At 36.9% G+C, this 19,823-nt stretch overlaps 1 protein-coding gene and 1 long non-coding RNA gene across 47 annotated transcripts in view; one reads left to right on the plus strand and one right to left on the minus strand.

Annotated features, from left to right (window-relative positions):
- LOC145531824 (uncharacterized) overlaps positions 1 to 19,823 on the plus strand; it is a 120,801-nt gene that overhangs the window by 54,879 nt on the left and 46,099 nt on the right. The gene's annotated exons all lie outside the window — the stretch shown is intronic.
- The window catches only part of PCGF5 (polycomb group ring finger 5), a 113,571-nt gene continuing 102,517 nt past the window's right edge, over positions 8,770 to 19,823 (minus strand). For 13 of the 45 annotated variants that reach the window (XM_081555329.1, XM_081555245.1, XM_081555359.1 and 10 more), the window contains one exon: positions 8,770 to 11,458. In XM_081555329.1, the coding sequence (XP_081411455.1) occupies positions 11,411 to 11,458 (48 nt within the window). In that variant the 3' untranslated portion in view covers positions 8,770 to 11,410. Of the gene's footprint in view, positions 11,459 to 14,107; positions 14,192 to 16,804; positions 16,865 to 19,823 lie in introns of all 45 variants that reach the window. The other 32 variants (XR_014072730.1, XR_014072746.1, XR_014072755.1 and 29 more) reach the window with 4 other exon arrangements.

The following is a 19,823-nucleotide window of genomic DNA, read 5'->3' on the forward strand; positions in this document are numbered from 1 at the left end:
TTCAGCCCACTTACTGCTCTGATTATCATGTATCTCTCATCTTTGTTTAATGTGTATCTCTTTCCTACACTGGCAGCTCAGTTAGCTGTTTGGCTCACCACTTGGATCCCCAGAGGCATGGGCAGCGCCTGGTATACAGTGGGTCCTCAAAATGATGTGTTGACCACAATCATCTTAGGCACATACTGGCTGCCGAGTATTTATCCCCTATGTGATCCATCCTGGAGCGGCCAGGAGGGCCTGAGGGTAAGCTGCTCTATAGCTCTCAGCTCTCAGATGCAAAGGGTCAGGGGCCCTGAGAATAGACTCACCTTTGGAAATAGGTCCATGGTGAAGACCGATATACATCTCTGGTGACTGTGAGTGATTTAGATCACTTTCACATCATTAAAATTGGACGAATAATGCATATCTCACAGGTCTGTGTTTTTCTTTTATTGACTTACAGTTGATTGGAAAATTCCATGGAGAGAGAAGCCTTGTGGGCGGCTACAGTCCGTGGGATCGCAAAGAGTTGGACATGACTTAGTGACTTTCATTTTTGATTTACAATGTTGTGTTCATTTCTGCATAGAGCAAAGTTATGCATATAAATACATATACATATAAACTGAGTTATATGTATATATTCATTTTTTAAAAATTATTTATTTATATTGAGGTATTAGTCAATATTGTTGTTGTTGTTGTTTAGTCGCTAAGTTGTGTCCAACTCTTTGTGACCCCCATGACTATAGCCTGCCAGGCTCCTCTGTTCATGGGATTTCCCAGGCAAGAACCTACCGGAGTGGGTTGCCATTTCCTTCTCCAGGGGATCTTCTCAACCCAAAGATCGAACCTAGGTCTCCTGCTTGGCTGGTGGATTCTTTACCTCTGAGCCACCTGGGAAGTCCCATATATTCATTTTTATATTCTTTTCCATTACGATTTATCACAGGATATTAAATATAGTGCTATACAGCAGTGTTACAGAAAGGGGGATCGCTTCCAGGGCCCAAGAGTGGGCTCTTGTCTAACACTTGGAAATGAATTGTCTGAGGCTACACACGTGCTGACAAAGCAAGAGACTTTATTGGGAAGGGGTGCCCGGGGAGAACAGCAGGGTAAGGAACCCAGGAGAACTACTCTGCCTTATGGCTTGAAGTCTCAGGTTTTATAGTGATGGGATTTCTGGGTTGTCTCTGGCTAATCATTCTGACTCAGGGTCCTTCCTGGTGGCACGTACATTTACTCAGTCAAGATAGATTCCAGTGAGAAGGATTCTGGGAGGTTGGTAGGACATATGGACTAGGGCCTCCTCTCCCCTTTTGACCTTTCCCAAATCCTTCCAGTTGGTGATAGATTGTTGGTTCCAAGTTCCTTACCAGGCCCTCCATTGTAAGATAACTCATGCAAGGAGCTACTACCTTGCTGGGCCAGGATGGGCAGTTTTGGTCAGTTGTTCCCCTAATAGTAGGACCTTGTTGTTTATCCACCCTATATATATTAAGAGTAGTTTGCATCTGCTAATCCCAAACTCCCAATCCTTCTCTCCCACACCCTCTTCCCCCTTGACAAACGCAAGTCTGTTCTCTGAGTCTGTTTCTATTTTGTTCATTTGTCTCATATTTTATTGGGGTTTCCTAGGTGGCACTAGTGGTAAAGAATCTGCCTGCCAATGCAAGAGATGATTAGAGATGCTGGTTTAATCCCTGGATTGGGAATGTCTCCTGGAGGAGGAAAAGGCCACCTACCCCAGTGTTCTTTCTTGGAGAATCCCATGGACTGAGGAGCCTGGCAGGTTACAGCCATGGAATTGCAAAGATTTGTGTCATACTACTAGATTCCACATCTAAGTATTCTGACTTAGTATCATAATCTCTAGGTTGATCCATGTTGTAAATGCCTTATTTCATTCATTTTTATGGCTGAGTAATATTTCATCGAGTGTGTGTGTCACATCTTCTTTATCCATTCATCTTTTGATGGACATTTAGGTTGTTACCATGTCTTGGTTATTGTAGATATTGCTGCTGTGAAAATAAGAGTGTATATATCTCTTTGAAGTCTAGTTTTGTCTGGGTATATGACCAGGAGTGGTATTGCTGGATCATATGGCAACTCTATTTTTAGTTTTTTGAGGAACCTCCATACTGTTTTCCGTAGTGGCTGCACCAACTCACATTCCTACAAAAAGTATAAGAGGGTTCCATTTTCTCCACACCCTCTCTAGCATTTAGTATTTGTAGACTTTAATGATGGCCATTCTGACTGGTGAGGTGATACCTCACTGTTGTTTTGATTTACATTTTGCTAATAATTAGCAACGTTGAGCATCTTTGCATGTGCCTACTGGCTAGCTGCGTATCTTCTTTGGTGAAATGTCTATTTAGGTCTTCTGCCCACTTTTCAACTGGGTTGGTATTTTGTTGTTGTTATTATATGAGCTGTTTGTATATTTTGGAAATTAAGACCCCATCGGTGGCATCATTTGCAAATATTTTCTCCCTACCTGTAGGTTGTCTTTTCACTTTGTTTCTGGTTTCCTTTGCAGTGAAAAAGCTTGTAAGTTTGATGAGGTCCCATGTGTTTGTTTTTGCTTTCATCTCACAGATTGTTCTGATGGTTAAATGGGTGGGAGTCAGAGAGGGGAGATCTTTGTAAAGTACCTACCACGTGGCAGACCCTCTGCTGCATCCTTTATGTATTAGTACATTCAGTGGGAGTAAGTTTTATGAATGACCATGTGATTGGAATAGCTCTAGCTAAGCCAGATTTGAGTTACTTGTTGGCATTTTAGCTCCCGGCAAGTCAGAGAGAACACTGGGTAAACTGGGTTGCAATCCGCAGATGATGAGAGGGGGATGGCAAATGGCTTTGCTTTGTTATTTCTTTGTTATTTCTTTGTTATTTTCTTTGTTATTTCAAAGATTAATGCTTTTAATCTTTGTTTTCATTGGCATTGCTCTGACACTTCCTGTGGTCTCTTGTTCCTCCACAAATCTGTGGGTTAGGGACCTTAGAACGTGGTGCCTTCAAAGAGGTGATTAAAGTTGATGAGGTCATAAGAGTGGTGTCCTAATCCAATATGACTGTTATCTTTATAAGAAGAGAAATGATACCAGGAGACCTCTGGGGAGTGGCTGGAGACTTGTCAGCTTTGCTTCTGCCTTCTGAAACCTAAACTGTTTCACTTCATTGGTTCTATGGGTGGCAGTTACTATGCAAATGTGAGGGTGAGGATATACCACAATGACTGTCAACATCCTTCTTGATGCTCATAACGTAATGGGAGGACAATAAACGTAATTTCTGTGGTTGCAATGAAAGTGCTAAGTGGTACAGAAGTAGGAGAAAGTTCAGCTCAGCCTGCTGGAATTGAGATCTGAGTTGGGTTTGGTAAGAGCAGGGCTTTGGTGGTAGAAGGTGTGAGGTGATCATTCGCTATTTCTTCTTTTGGGGCATGCTTCTTCATTTGATGGTAGTCCTGGCATCCAAATCGCACAGCAGGGGCTTGAGTGTCAAGCAGAATTATTCATGGCTTCCAGCAAAATATTGTCTGCAAATTCCTGTTTCCAGACAAACAGGTCTGGCTCCTTACCTTCTCAGGCCTAGCTGGGGTGCAGACTCCTCCATACCTTTTTAAACTGGTGAAAAGATCAGAGTTGAGCCTGTGTTGACAAAGCACTAAAAACTGGGTAAAGTGACACTTTTCTCAAGTGGAGGCGTGGCAGACTGGTTAGCAGGTCACTAAATGGTTTCGTCTTTTCACTGGGCACGTCTTTTGGCCTTCCCTTCCCTGAGGCCTTCTCCTGTTCTGGCCCCCGACCTGGGATAAAAGTATTAGGGGCTACATTTTGAGCACTTCCTACGCACAGTCCTCACAAATTCTTTCCTATTCTGCACCAGCTCCAAGGAGGGTGATGCTAAAACGTAGTGTAAGGAGTTTTGCTCAGAAGATGCTGCTTTCCCACCCCACTGAATGCCTGGGGTCTCCTGCCACCTCCATGGTATCACTAATCTAAGACAAAGCTTCAGGCACTTTTGTCTTAGGGCAGACATATGGGGCAGAGATATGAATCATTGCAACCTTCTAACTAATGTCTTACTTTAGCCCATCTAGAATTCCCCAGGCAAGGTATTTTAATAATAAAACAATGCTTTATCTAACGAGCTGAAGAGAGCAGTCTGTTTTTCAAATCACTTGGACTTTTCTTTGGTATTCAATTTACTTTTTATCTGGAATTTTTTGAAAAATACAAACTCCCAGGTAGTGTTTTTTCCTCCAAAGCTCTAGGTGTGTCTAGTGAGCAGCCTTGTATAAAGACAATTGGACTGTGTGATGATCTTTTATCTGGTTTGTTTCATTTTTTTTCTATTTCATATTTAGAGCTCTCGTTTCATTTAGTTTGTTTTCCAATTTCTCCTTCTCTTTTTGTTGTTCTTTCTCAGGGCTTTATCAAGTGTAGTAGAAATGCTTTTGTATACATAAATACAAATAGGTGGCTCAGATGGTTAAGAATCTGCCTGCAGTGAGGGAGACCCAAGTTTGATCCCTGGGTCAGGAAATCCCCTGGAGAAGGAAATGGCTACCCACTCCAGGTTTCTTGTTTGGATAATTCCATGGACAGAGGAGCATGGCGGGCTATAAAGAGTGGGACACGACTGAGTGACTAACATTTTTTAATATAAATAGTATGTATATTACATGTTTTAGAAAATGTATGAATTTTTTGCCTAACTAAAAGATTTAGACATTTTGATTACACTTGACTATGAATAGAATGCTAGATTTCTAATTTATATTCACTCAAAACTTTAATATAGTTCCATTTATTTTAGTATTACTGCTAAACAGTAGTAATCTAATCTAGTATTACTAGTAATCTAGTATTACTGCTAAGTCTAAAAAGCTTATTATGTTTGTGATTAAAAAAATATTGAATGAGGCTTGAAACTTCTAATCCAATTCTGAGTATATAAAGAAACACTATGTTGTAAAAAAATAAAACAAAACAAGATAGGAAATTAACATGTGATATGTTATTAATTGCAAATTTTTTTCAAATTTCACAAAACTTTATGCTAGCATCCATTATTTGTTTTTGTACCTTATTCAAGATTCCGCATTGTATTTAGTTGCATTGAGCAGCTTTAACTGCAACAAATTCTGATAAATTCTTTCATTTTTATTGTTTACAAATATTTTCTAATTTACCTTGTATGGCTCCTGTAGTGGACACTTAATTTCCAAGCACACGGGGTTTTTTATAAGTATCTTTGATATTAACTTCTCATTTAAATGTTTTCTTCTCTGTAGTCACCCTCTGTTTTTTTCAGTCTTTTAACTTTACTGAGGCTTTCAGTGGCTAAGTCAAAGATCTCTTGGTAAACGTCACACTGCACTTGAAAATATGTGGGTTGTTTTCAAATATCTTTTGGTATTGATTTCTAACATAATTCCACAGTGGTAAGAGAACAGACTTTATGATTTCACTACCTTTAGACCATGAAAGTTTTGCATCTTATTTTATGTCCCTGGACATGTTCCAGTGTCTCCTGGTCTGTAGTTTATGGGAACTTGAATAGAATTTGCATACTACTGTTGTGTGAAAATTTTAGTATTATTCGAGGGCCAGTCTGCCATCTGTAAAGTAAATAGTTAATAAACATTTCCTAAAGATTTTTTATCTCAAATATTCAACAAATGTTCATAAAATTTGCTACAATAATACTTAATGGAAACTTTTAAATGAAGGTTATGATCTGCAACTACTGATATGAAGGATGACAGACAACAAATTATGCAATCAAGTTTTTAATAACAAAGATACTATTTTTAACATGGTCAAATATACTTGGCTAAGTCCAGATTTTAAAAAACAAAAGTATCTAGCCCAACAGTACAACCATACAGCTTTGTACAGAACATTCCATAGATCAACAGAAAATACATTTGAGCACAAAAATAAAAAATATTTAAAGAGAATCTCTAAGCAGCATTTTATTTCTGCAAAACAGACATATAGTACTGATTAAATATCTACAAGTGCTTTCCCTTTACAAAAATACATATATTCTTAATAGACTAAGTCATTAACAATGACCTGGTAATCTTTCACTTCAATTTGAATGATTTATAAGCTAAATCTTACAACCACAAAAAGGTTTTTATTTGTATTAAGATGTTACCACTTTTGACAAAAAGAAAGCTTAAAATATTTCATATTTCAAAGGAAAATTAGCAACAGAACTGTACAATATAGTCTCTGATGGTTTAATTTAATGTGAGGGCTACTCCGTTAAGAACTGGTGCTGTTGTGCTGCCAGAAGCAGGAAACGCAGCAGAACACTGGTGCTCCCCCAACAAGCTCTTGTCGCCAACCACAGCTTCATAAGGACACTTGGGCCCCCGTCCCCATTCAAAAAAATATAGCAAAAGAAAACCGCCCCGGAACAATGGTAGGCTGATCCCATTCCATTTCTAATGTGCAGAACACCTGCTATCCTGGACTGATGTGAAGTCCACATACACATAATCTATTCACTATCTCTGCACTGCCCAGAAATATTTAACCTTCAGTTTGCACTAGATTGGTTTCTTATTCCATGAAGCTCTGAAAAATGGAAGAAAACTGGACCCAGTATTTCATGTTTCACTTGATTCTAAAGACAATTAAAATTAAAACACATTTCTGAATAATGTCTCAAGTTTTGAATCTTAGAAAAAGGGGCATAGCAAGTATACAGACACATTTTAAATTATTTTTGTTTAATTTCATAACTTTCTAAAAAGGAAGTGCTCAAGCATTTTAATTGTATTTGAAAATATAGTCAGAATAGCAAATAAACACACTACTTGTGAAAACTATATTACATTAGGAAGAGAATCACTTTTAAATTATTGGGAAAATGCTACTGCATGAAAACCCTGTGATGTAATATTTAAGTATTTTTAATGAACTTTCAATCTGAACTTTTTTCAACAAAATACTGAACTAAGTGTATCAAATAAATCCAGAATTAGTTGGTTATTTTGTGCTTTCAGAGGGTCTGAGTTTTAGCATGTTTTTCAATTTTTATAAACCAGATCTGTCAGTTATATTCCTTATTGTAGGGATAGGGGTGTATCTTAAAATGATAGCATTTCATATTTTTATGTTTCCAACCCATAAAATTAAAGCTATGGCAAACCCTTTTTGTAATGCCCACAACCAGTATCTACATCTCACTGGTATAAAGTATACAGCCTGCTGGAAAATTCCTATGGTACACCAGAGTATGTAATGAGTACATCCATCTTTACCCTATCCCAGGAGGTTTACCTAGTGGCCTGTCAGGAAGACTTCATTAGTGTGAGCTTTACTTGAGGTGGCCCACAGCACCGGCTCCCCAAATTTCGGTGTGAGGACAGGGCTTAACCTGATGTACATGCTCTTCATCTGGGGCCCATCTTGCCGAATTTGGCTGTATGGTTAAATTCTAAAAACAAAGTAACTGCTGAGAAACAAGACAAAGAGTTACTTAAAAAAAAAAAACAAAAACCACAGGCCTTTAGGAAAATTTTTGCTTTTGGATACAGAAAAAGCATTTACTTATGTGAGTCCAAGAGAATGTACTGTTTTCTACACAAGTAAGCATGTCAGCACTTTTACCAAAGTCTGTCTTTAATAAAATTTCTCATATTACTAAGAACCCAGGAACTAAATAAGCATAATTTTAGTCCATATCACCTCCATGGGATAAAAAGCTTCTCAAATTAGAATTTAAAATCTCAATTTCAATTTTCTCTCCAAACTATGTTATTTCTCCCATTTTTCATCCAGAGGGAGGCTACTGGTTGTGTTAATCTCTTTTTCATCTTTGAGAATTTCCTAAGATCTGTCAGATGGTGCTGGAAAAACATGAAACATGGCTGAAAGGAAGTATGTTCTGATTATTGCAAGAAAAACCTGCATTTGATTGATCTTACCATGAAAATTAAGTTTAAAGCCTTTCTTTGGTGGTATTTTAGCAACTACTCAAGGTTATTGCCTAATTATATAAAAGTAAATTGCAGTCTAAAAATTTCCAACCTCCAAACAGTTAAAACTGTCTCTCTAACATGGTTATTAACACTAAAATGTCTTTGGTGATATCTATTTTCTTATGAAAATCTTTCAAAAAGAGATTACTCTAACTTATAAGAGCCTATTTAGATATAAAACCATTGATAAGAGACAGGGACAGAAAACTCAAAACTTAATGCAGTAAATCTAAAACAGAAATGCACTTTAGCAATGAGGCACTTTCTCTTAAATAGTTCAATAAAGCTAAACAGTTCACAATATTATATAACAAACTTTTTTCCCCCTTAAAGAATCATTTTAATTTAGTACATATAGTTGAGCAAACTCATTACATTTATAAAATGTAGCATATTAATATGGGACAGATTAATGAATAAAGAAATAATATACTTTTCTAAAAGCATCACCTAAGGTTCCTGGACCCCAGACTGAATGACCTAATATCACCTCATGAGGGAACCTTTTTTTTTTTTTTTTTTTTTTAGAAATACTTAAAAGCATTTTGTTAACCTGGAGAAAGGGCCGTATTTGGATTTTTTTATTAACTAATGTGATTACTTCAGTTAAACTGATGTCTTATAACGCACAGGCCTTCTTTAGATCCAAGGTCCCTTGACCCCTTGGACATCTATGATATCTAAAACAGAGAAAACTGATTACAAAATACAAAATCTTATATGGAAGTAAAGTTCTTCCAGTTTGTTGCTTAAGAAACAAGAGATTAAAGAAAAACTTGGTTTTATTCTCCAATTTTGCAGATTCAGATGATTACTCATATAGGCTATTTGTATAAAGAATTAATTTTATTAGCACCCCAAGTTTGTAAAACTAACCACCTCTGTGTTTTTGCCTGTGTATTTTTTCTATATCTGGTTTCTTACAAATTTCACAACCTGACTCAGGGGATAATTAACTAGGGATTAGTGTATTACTAGACATGAAAGTAGTCCCATACTTAAAAACCATAGTTGAATATATGAAGAAGTCTGTGGTTCAAACAGTAACACCACATTATTCAGGACCATCATAAAATGTGTACCTTTCCCCATATAACAGATGCCCTTCTTTATGCAAGGGTTTTCACATGTTTTGGCACATATTCCACTGCATTTCAATAAAAGCGTTAATACAGTAACATTAAATAAAGGAATTCTCTATAAAACTATTCTCAATTCCATAATTACTTCCTATATATTTCCTTGGAAAATAGAGACATTACATAAGATGAGGCAACAGGCCAAATTTAAAGAGATCATGTATATAAAACTCATTTAAGGCTGTAAGTTTTGGCTGGGGACCCAAAAACATCCAGGTCTCATTTGTGGTTTTTAAAATGCACTCTCAATTCATTTTGAGTTAATTAAAAATCAACTTCCATAAGTAATCACTGACCTAGATGTGACAAATTTATAAGAATCTAAAAATGCCTTAGAGATGTCAGGGAACTGGATTTCACAGCACAGCAAAATAATTTCTGTAGCTGGAGAGTAAATTCAGTTTTTGGTTTAGTGTAATGGTCTGTTCCAACCATTTTTAAAGAGTTAAAAAAAAATCTGCCTTTTAAATTCTGTTCGTGAGCCCTTCCAAACTCAAACACAATTTAACAAAATGAAATTTTTAAAAATACTGCCATGACCTTCTCCACAAAAGTCAGGCCCAAAACAACAGAAAACCTTAGACTTTTTGACTTGAAACAAAGATATACGGAAAAGATAATTACGACGTTTCAGCCTTTATATTGTGAAATGCATCAAGATTTAGCTGTATTTTGTGTTTCTTAGAGTCATACACTTTTATTTCTAAGAAGCATTTTGAGATTTAGAAGGCATTAGCCTGTGATACATTTTACTGGAAAATACAGTATAAAAGCTATGTGTGTAACACACAGATTGTGCTCATGTCAGATTTCTAAAACAAGTATTTTTCCTAACTTTTAAGATTATTTCCTAAGTTTCAGAGGTTAACTTTGTTTCAAAGCAATTAGTCAAACTTAATTTCCAAAGTTTATGAGAAACAGTGTAGATTTTAAGAGGTTTAAAATGAAGTTCTTCATATAATTTAAGGTAACAAGACTTTCATTGACTTGCAGACTCATCTCAAAAGGAATGGAAGACTTAACAAAACTGCAAAACCAAGGACATTATCGTAGCTCTGACCTTAAAGAACTTATTTATAAGACAATAATCCCAGTTCCCCCTAATTACTACAGGATCTAAAATGAAATATCCTCAAACTATTAATTCTGGTTAGCATATTTATCTATGACACAGTATTTGTTCTATTTTATGCATATGGTTTGAAAATATGACAGGTTACTAACAGTTTTAATCTACAACTGCTTTGAGATTTTTGAAATCCATAAAATAGCTAATGTTACCTGCTCTAAAAACCCTAGTACTTAAAATCATCATACCTTTCTGCATGCCACACTGACACACACCTAAGGCCAACTGAAAAAGGGAAACAATGTACTTGTTAGATTAAGAACCACAATATCATGATGCACATAGTAATGTGGGCTACACAATGGCAATGACATCTCATGAAGCAGCACCCGCTCATCATAAGGCATTATGAAAGGTTAACCTCACAGAAACATGGGTTTTGTTAGAAGTGAATGTGATCAGCTGCCAACATTTCAAATGGTTATGAATCTCACTTCAGTCTCCAAGGAGTCACGTACGTTTTCTGGAAGGCAAACAGGCCCTCCTTGTGCGACTAGTAGACTACACAGACAGATGACCCCAAATGCCTACAGTTATAATGTGCTCTAATGTACAGAACAATCGGAATTCTTCCCCAAAAGATTTGCACACTTAAGAGTGAACTATTTTGCACACAAAAAGCTTACCGCAAACAGGACAGTGGCTCAAAGGCCATTTCTCTAAATACATTTCCCATACAAAATAATTTCAAGATATAATAATTATTAGTTTCCTTGTACAGTACTCTATTTAAACAAGAATTAATCAAATAGTAAGTATGTGAAAATTGCAACACCACAAAGATTGAGCCATATTACTAGTGTAATCAAACATTAGAACAATCTTGGAACAGGCAAGCAAAATATTCAGAAGGCTAGGTCATGGCCGCACACCTACTGATTTCAACCATGACTTGTTTTGTACACTGGGAGACGGCACAGAAACCTTATGCAGATGGTTCAGTAGCAGAATGGCACTTGGTTTGCTCTTAATAGAAGCAACATAAATGCAACTGACAATTTAGAGACAGACAATGGCCTTATTCGCATGCTGAAAGTCTGGCTGTGTCCCTCTAGTCCACACACCTTTCACTGTGCAATCTGTCGATGAGTAAACACAGAGTGCAGGATTCATTCAGTAGGATCTAGGCCCCTTGGTCTAACCGAAATCAATTCTTGGTCGATACTGCAATACCATGGGGTATGACTATAAAATAAAAACATGATGACTGTGTTGATATAAAAACAATAGAGATTATACATAAAAGACTTTAAAAAATGTGCAGTTATGCTTTACAATAGTTCTTGGGAATAGTGATTATGACAATTAAGACTAATTATCATTATATTTTTAAACTGTTATGTTCTAGAGACAGTCAACTTTTCCATAATTTGCAACAAAGGTCAAGTTCGAAAGATTGTGGATGTCATAGTGGTTGCATATGTGAATAGTACTACTGTTAGTACTTAGGGCAAGGCAGGGTTTGTGAGGACAGAACGCTCTTGCTGCTGGGGGCATTTACTCATTCACCTGTGGTGCTGTACAAGACCAGCCTGCAGGCTGGACTCCATCAGAACTGTTCTCTGTGTGAGTCCACTGAGTCACAAATTAACAGACCTTCTGCTATGACGGTAAAGAATCTGCCAACAATGCAGGAGACCTGGGTTCGATCCCTGGGTCAGGAAGATCCCCTGGGGAAGGGAATGGCTACCCACTCCAGTATTCTTACCTGGAGAATCCCATGGACAGAGGAGCCTGGTGGGCTATAGTCCATGGGGTCGCAAAGAGTCAGACACGACTGAGCGACTGACACACACACGCTATGAATCTAGGAAACTGGGGTACTGTTTACAAATCACACATTTTAAGTAAGTTTGACACTTTTTTATTTTTAGCATTTAAAATTTAATGGTCCTTTAAAAAATGCTGAAAAACAAGTCACTAATTGTTAGAGGAAACATTTAGGTTACCGCCTCCTTTCAACAATTGATCCTACTAAATAGTTGGACTTGATTATCGTGAAATTGAGTGGTTCAGACTATCCTGCAGCTTGCTCCACACAGGGAAGGTATCAACATGGAGCCCTGGAGAGGAGACAGCTTTCTGCGGGAAAAGCCACACCACCACTTTTGTGTCTTTTTTGCCCTCTGTTTTGCCATATCATGTAGAATTTAAACATCACAAAGTCAGAAAGGGTCTGAAGAACCAATGGTTTTTCCTTTTCTGAAAGCTGTGGACTCCCCCTTTTAAAATGAAATTTCCAGGAGCTACTCTTATGGAACCAAGAAAGGCTGAGAAAGCCACTGGCTTGTTTCCCCCTTGTCTCCTTGTAGGCGAATGCAAAAATCCTGTGAGAAAACTGTTTCCTTTCCTATAGATGAAAGGGGTGGACTGAGATTCTATGGTCTAAATCTATTTTGGTTAAATTCTGCTTACTTGTTTTTGTTTTACACTTTATTCTGTTCCCTCTGAATCAGAATATGTGAGTGGACACCGAAATCTATTTTACAAAACTCCCTGGGTTTTCTGAAGTTCAGCCCGATGTAGAGACTGCTACCTAGAATCTTACTACCCTAACCTAACTTCTTCCCAACCTACCCAACTCATCCTATAGCTTGTTTCATTACAATAACCTTTCTAGCTTTGCTTTCCATTCCTGACTCTGTTAAATCTGTACACTTTCTGCAAATAAGTAAGTTACTCATTCAAAAATCCATTATCATGCGTAGAAGAATTCATCACCAGTTCTACTAGGATGAAGGAAAAGAGGGAAGTAAAATGGCTTGGTCATCAGTGGTTGGAATTTTTTCGGTTTTTGTTTGTATATATGCAAATATTCCTTATTTATGGTATTTTTGCATGTACTTTTTAAAATGTGTGGGACATCTGCCATGTATTTTTCAGTATTAGTAGTCAACATGTTTTTTTTTTTTCTTTTACATGTAAACACATTGAGAAAGTTCATCCTTACTCTGAGATTATTTAGCTATGTTTTCTTCTTGATCTTTGATGGTATCATTTTCAATGTGCACCATTTTAGCCATGAGAAGCACATATAATGTGAGGTATGGACTGAATTCCCCGACACCCCTGCATCACTAATAGTCTCAGAACAGTTAACTAAAAACAAACCCTACAAGATCACATCCCACCCCAACATCTACACTCCAGGTTTCCTAATTCCCCAGTCAACTATTGTCTCTGCTCCAGGCCCCTTGGCCACCTTGCAGCCCTCAAACCACCAGACATGACCTTGCCTCTAGATCTCTATCCATCCTCAGCCTGGAAAGCTCTACCCCAGAGAGACACACAGCTATTACTCTCACTTCTTTTTGGGCAAAAATTGCCGCCTCAGAGTGGTCTTCTCTTAGCTATCTCATCTAAAATATTCTATTTATCTAATTCAATTTTTCTTCTAGTCGTGTCTGACTCTTAGCGACCCCATGGACTGTAGCCTACCAGGCTCCTCCATCCATGGGATTTTCCAGGCAAGAGTACTAGAGTGGGGCACCATTGCCTTCTCCGGAATAAATTTTACTCATTAGTTTTTCATCTGTTATCATCATTAGAGTATAGGCTCCATGAGGGAAACAAATTTTTTTCACTTTTACTTCTGTGTTCCCAGGGCCTACAAGATTGCCCAGTGCATAATTAGTGCTCAGTAAATATTTGTTAATGAAGCTTGGTACCTGCCATTAATTTGAAATACTCTTTATAGATTCATACATACTAGAGTGAGTTCCTGAGCTCTGCTTTTTATCCATGTGTCTATGCTTAAGTTAGTACCCAATTTTAATTATTTCAGCTTTAAAATACATTTCAGCATGTGGCTGTGCATATGCCCTGTTTACTCACTTAAAAATGTGACTGACCAGAAGTGCCAAATTATATTTCCTGATGAACTTGAGAATGACTGACTTTGTCAAGTTAAACAAGAATCTGGTAAAAAAAAAAATGTTTGAAATTACATTAAACTTCATAATTATAGGAAGAACTGACTGCTATAATATTTAAATTTGTTGTATATGATGTACTATGATTATATATGAGAATGTCTTTAATCTTAGGGAACATATGCTGAAGTACTTTGTGGTCAACTGTCATGATATGTGCAATTTAATTTCAAATGGCTCCATAAAGAAACAAGAGATAATTTATAAAAAGAGTAATAAGATAAGGAGAGGAAAAGAGGAAGAAAGGGGAAGAAGGGGCAAAAAATATAGCAAAATGTTAACTGATAAATCTAAAAGTTAAGGATATTTCTTTGTGTTATGTCAACTTCTTTTGTCTTGAAAAATTTTCAAAATACGCTTGTAGGAAAAATGTGAATTTTACCAAATGCCCTTTTAGTATCTACTGACATTTACTTAATATATATAATTCCTCCCCCCAGCATTAAGCTATTCTTTGATTTCTGATAAAAATACTATTTGGTCTTGGTTTATTCTTCTTCTAGCATATTATTTTAGTACATTTAGTATATTATTTATCACCTTTGTTATGTTCAAAATGAGACTTGATACTTGTGTTCTAATTGGAGGTTCTCTATCAGTTTTTGCCTTCATGATTATGTTACATCTGTAAAATGAATTTGGTAAAATTCCATCTTTTTCAATTACTTAAAATTAACAATTTAGGATGGGAATGATCTATTCCCTGAGAATTTGAGAGAATGTGACCGAAGCAGTTTTATATTTAGGTGTCCTTTGAAGAAGTAACTCTTTAATATTGTTCTGTGTCTTTCATAACTTAGTGATTTACATTTTCTTTCTTCTTGGGTGAATGTTGGTTCACTAGAATTTTTCCTACAAAACAATTTCACCAAATTTTCACAAAATTAAAAGATTTAATCATATAAAGCTACACATATAATATTTTCTTATAATAAAACAGTGATAATTTTTTCCTCGAAATTTTCTAGTTGATTCTTGGCTAATGTGTGTGTTAGTCACTCAGTCATGTCCGACTCTTTGTGACCCCATGGACTGTAGCCCACGAGGCTCCTTTGTCCATGGGATTCTCCAGGCAAGAATACTGGAGTGGGTTGCCATTTCCTTTTTGGCTAAAGATGCATCCTATTAATTACAAGTTCACCTTTCTGACTGCACTATACTCCATAATGAAGTGCTGCAGAAAAAAAAGGAAATGTGTGTAGATTTTTGAAAACTTGGTCTTACTCTAGTTTCCTAAAACTTTAGATCAGAGTTTAAGAATACCTTTATTTCTCAGGAAACAAACAGACATCAGTGCCGAGAATAAAAGCAAAAAGCCACATATGTACGAGTTATAACTAAAGGCCAGGAATACCACTGCTGCTGCTGCTAAATCACTTTAGTCGTGTCTGACTCTGTGTGACCCCATAGACGGCAGCCCACCAGGCTCCCCCGTCCCTGGGATTCTCCACAATTCATCCCCAAATCAGCTGTGAACTTAAAATCAGCTACAGCATCTACACACATTTCACCAGTTCAGTTAAATTATTCACTCACTCCCCACCCTCAATTACATAAAGGTAAGGATGATTGCTTTTTTTTCTCTAAATGATTTTCTCTTGGCCTTTATAGTTGCTAAATTTACACATACACCCCGGACTTAACCAGTGTGTATTAAGAAACACACATTTTAATGAGTATGGGGATTTGCACTATCACAGAACTGACAATGAGACTGAGGGAAATTCTAGATAAATTGCTAATTTAACACTTTTGATTTGAAATGGTTCTTTCAATACTTAACATATATTTATTTGTCCTAACCCTAAAATAGCAACATCAGAGGTAAATTTGCTAGTTAAGGTTGTATGTAATTACAATTCTCTCTTCTTGGCTTCAAGAAAATAATGATGGAGACTAAAAATCTACATTTTTAATAAATACTATGACTAAAACATGGATTAAGGCTGATCCTAGATCATCTCTGTACTCAACAGTAATCCTTATTATATTACACACTTCGTCTCTTCTGTTTTCCAAATTTTTAAGATGCATTTTTATTAGATAAACTTTCCTCAGAGGCATGTTCACTTTCTCAGTGCATTACTAAATCCGCTCACTATCATTCTGTGCTAAGAGGTAACTCAGTACAGTCCTTAGGGCAGGTCCAGTAAGCAAGCTCACAACTGCGTTTAGCTATTGCTGTTATTTAGCCTTACCTAATCTGGCATTTTTTTGTTTCACTTGTGGGGGAATAAACAATGAAAAAAAAACACACACACACAAATAAGTGTTAAGTACAGAGCAGAGATTCAATATGGAGCCGAGATTTCTTGCAGGCTGAAGCTGGTAGTTATTAAAACTGATGGATGCATAAATAATGGCTTTAACATTTATAACTTAATTTTTAGTTTGGTAAAATTAAATAGATAATTCAAGAGAACTAAAATAAGTGGAAACTTTGGGGACGTAAGTTGAAAAGATGAAGTTTTGTAGCTCAAATAGGTCTGAATTTCGCCAAGTGACATGTCTTGGGACCTTGTGTTTGGGGTGAAAGCAGTCACCTTTGTGGCGGGCAGGCGTCATTAGGGTCATATGTACAGTCGTGAGTGCCTCTTACCTGATACAAAGGGCCATCCTGAGAGCAGACTTGCGAAGCTGAGCAGTTCAGACACCGAAACTGCGGAGGAGATGAACTCATCAGATAAGAGGCATCCACAACTGGATACATATTTAAAATATTTTAATGTCAAACATGAGGCAACATGATTAATTATAAGTAAACACTTTCCAAAATATGGCAGTTGTTTTTGGAAAAAGACTTTAATAACTTAAGTGACTGGTAAATTTTAGTGTGAAATAATTTTAGTCTCTAAATATGAATTTTGTTAACATTCTGCAAATATTTACCAAAATGGTGACCTATCTTATCCATCTCTTCTTCAAATACTAAATTCATAGGAAAACCCTTGCCTTCTAAATTCAGGAGAGGTGCTTTCTTTCTTCCATCTTTCCCTGTGATTAATCTCTCCTAGATCTCTTCTTCAACCACTGTTTAAGAGTCTCAGAGCTCTGCAAGGGGGCAGGGAACTTGCAGGGGATCCATTTTCTGTTTAAGATCAGGTTCTTTATGTTCTTCAGATTAGACTCTTGGTCTCCATAACTATTTTAATAGCATTTAACTGTGAGCTCCCTGAGTCTGATCTTATTCATATTTGCAATCTTAATAGCTAAGGGGCAGAATTGGCACACAGCAGCCACTCAAAAAAAGGTTTATGAGTAAACCAATGAATGAACATGTTTTTAAACTAGTGAATAAATTCTAAATCTACTGTCTTTTAACAGTTTGTGTGTGTGTTAGTCACTCAGTCGTGTCTGACTCTTTGAGACCCCATGGACATGTAGCCCATTAGGCTCCTCTGTCCATGGGATTTTCCAGGCAAGGATACTGGAGTGTGGGTTGCCATTTCCTCCTCCAGGGCATCTTCCCGACCTAGGGATTGAACCTGGGTCTCCTGCAATGCAGGCGGATGCTTCAACCATCTGAGCAACTAGCCATTCATATTTAACAAGTCACTGCCAAATCTTGATTTTTCAATATTATGTTGAACACTTATTAAGCATAAATATTTGAACTATAATGGAATTATGAAATATAAAAACATACACTTTAAAATTTTACATATATGAATTCAACATTGCATGACTCTTCAAAATGAAAATACAGATAACAATATTTCCCCTAGAAGTTAGTCTTTGAATTTCTGGACAGGGCTCATCAACACTGTTAAGACACGCCCTGCACTGCTCTCCTTGACAACCTTCCTCCCCTCCTCTGGCCCATCAGGCTTTGCCTAACTATGCAAACAAGTCCCAGACAGCATTTAACAAGGAAGGAGTTGGGTGGAAAGAGGTAAGTTTCACTAAGTGGTATTTTTTTCTTATTAATCTATTTGGTATCAGTTAAGCTAGATGTTTGTTTTTCCTAAAATTGCTTGATAATGCAAAGAAAGCACAGCAAGACAAACATGGTGGAATAACTTTAGGTAGGGACTGGCAGGGGTTGCTGGAAGCCCTAAAAGCAACCAGGATTATCTGGGAAAGGGGGAGTCCTAAGAGTAGGTACTTAACCTACCCAAGGAAAGGGAAGCAGGAAGAACATGAGTAGTTCACGGGGAAAGCTCAGGCTGAAGAGACAGAGATATTAAGAGTAAGCTTGCAGGCATGAGACCAAGTGTAGGAGTACAGAATTATAATAATAATGAAAGCAAACATATGTAAGTTATTAATAATACAGCATTTATTATGTCAGGCACCCTGCTAAGTACCTTATTAAATAATATTTCATTAGTTCTTACTAAAATTTTTTTAAGATTGGTATTATTACTCCAAGTTTAAGGATCAAAAAACTGAGGCAAACTATGCAGCACAATACAACTGGGAGGAAATAGTTGCAACAAATGTAACGAAGATGAATATCCAGATACATAAGGAACTCCTAGAAGTCAGTAAGAAACACACAAACTTCATAACGGAAAAAAATGGGGCAATGGATTTGGAAAGAAACTTCACACAAGAAACACAAAAGTGAAAATATGCAGTGCTGGTGAGGGTGTCAGAAAATGGGCACTCATACATTAATGGTATTATTATAAACAGTGAAAACCTTTTTAGAGAACAATTTATCAGTATCTATCAAAATTTAAAACATGCATATTCTGCTGTAAATCCACACCTGGAATTTAGCCAATGAATATGCTTCCACATGTGCAGAAAGATGTATGTACTGGAATACAGCATGTCTGTAATGTCAATTTGAAAAATGTCCACCAAATGAGTATACTAATCAAATTATGCTATAACTGCACAAATGGAATACTAACAATTTGTTACAAAGAATTAAAGTTTACTGATTCTCTACAAGGCATATTAGCACATGAGAAAAAGCAGTTGGAAAACAATACATATGATCCCATTTATGTTTTACAAAATGTGATGAAAACACTGCATGGACATTTTAAGCAGAATACATGTATTAGTATAGATGTGGAAACCACGGAGTAAACCAATGGTCATACATCATGCCTCCTAAAATCTTATTACTCAAGTGTTAGTTGCTCTCAGTCGTGTCTGACTCTGTGTGACCCTATGGACTGTAGCCCACCAGGCTCCTCTGTCCATGTAATTTTCCAGGAAAGAATACTGGAGTGGGTAGCCAGTCCCTTCTCCAGAGGATCTTCCCAACCCAGGGAATGAACCCGGATCTCCCACATCGCAGGTAGATTCTTTACTGTCTGAGCCACCAGGGAAGCCCAAAAGATGTGTCAGAAGTGGGACACACTTCTGAAAGGATGGTCCAAAGATGAGATGCACAGGTATCCCCTGGGAGCTTTTAGAAATGCAGAATTTTTGTCTTCACTCTAGAACTACTGAATCAGAATCTGTATTTTACCAAGATCCCCAGGTGTTTTGTGATTTGCATCCAAGTTTGAGAAGCAACAGTTTTAAAAAAAGGTCCATTTTCTCCCACTAATAAGCAAAAGAGGAACACTGATCTTGAGGCACAAATATTGTTATGAACTGAAAAATTTCTAGGACTTAGCTAAGTCTGACCAGATATGCAATTCCTAAAGATAAAA

The sequence above is a fragment of the Giraffa tippelskirchi genome, chromosome 2 (assembly GCF_054371585.1).
Source record: "Giraffa tippelskirchi isolate mGirTip1 chromosome 2, T2T-mGirTip1v1.2.pri, whole genome shotgun sequence".
Taxonomy (NCBI): Eukaryota; Metazoa; Chordata; class Mammalia; order Artiodactyla; family Giraffidae; genus Giraffa; species Giraffa tippelskirchi.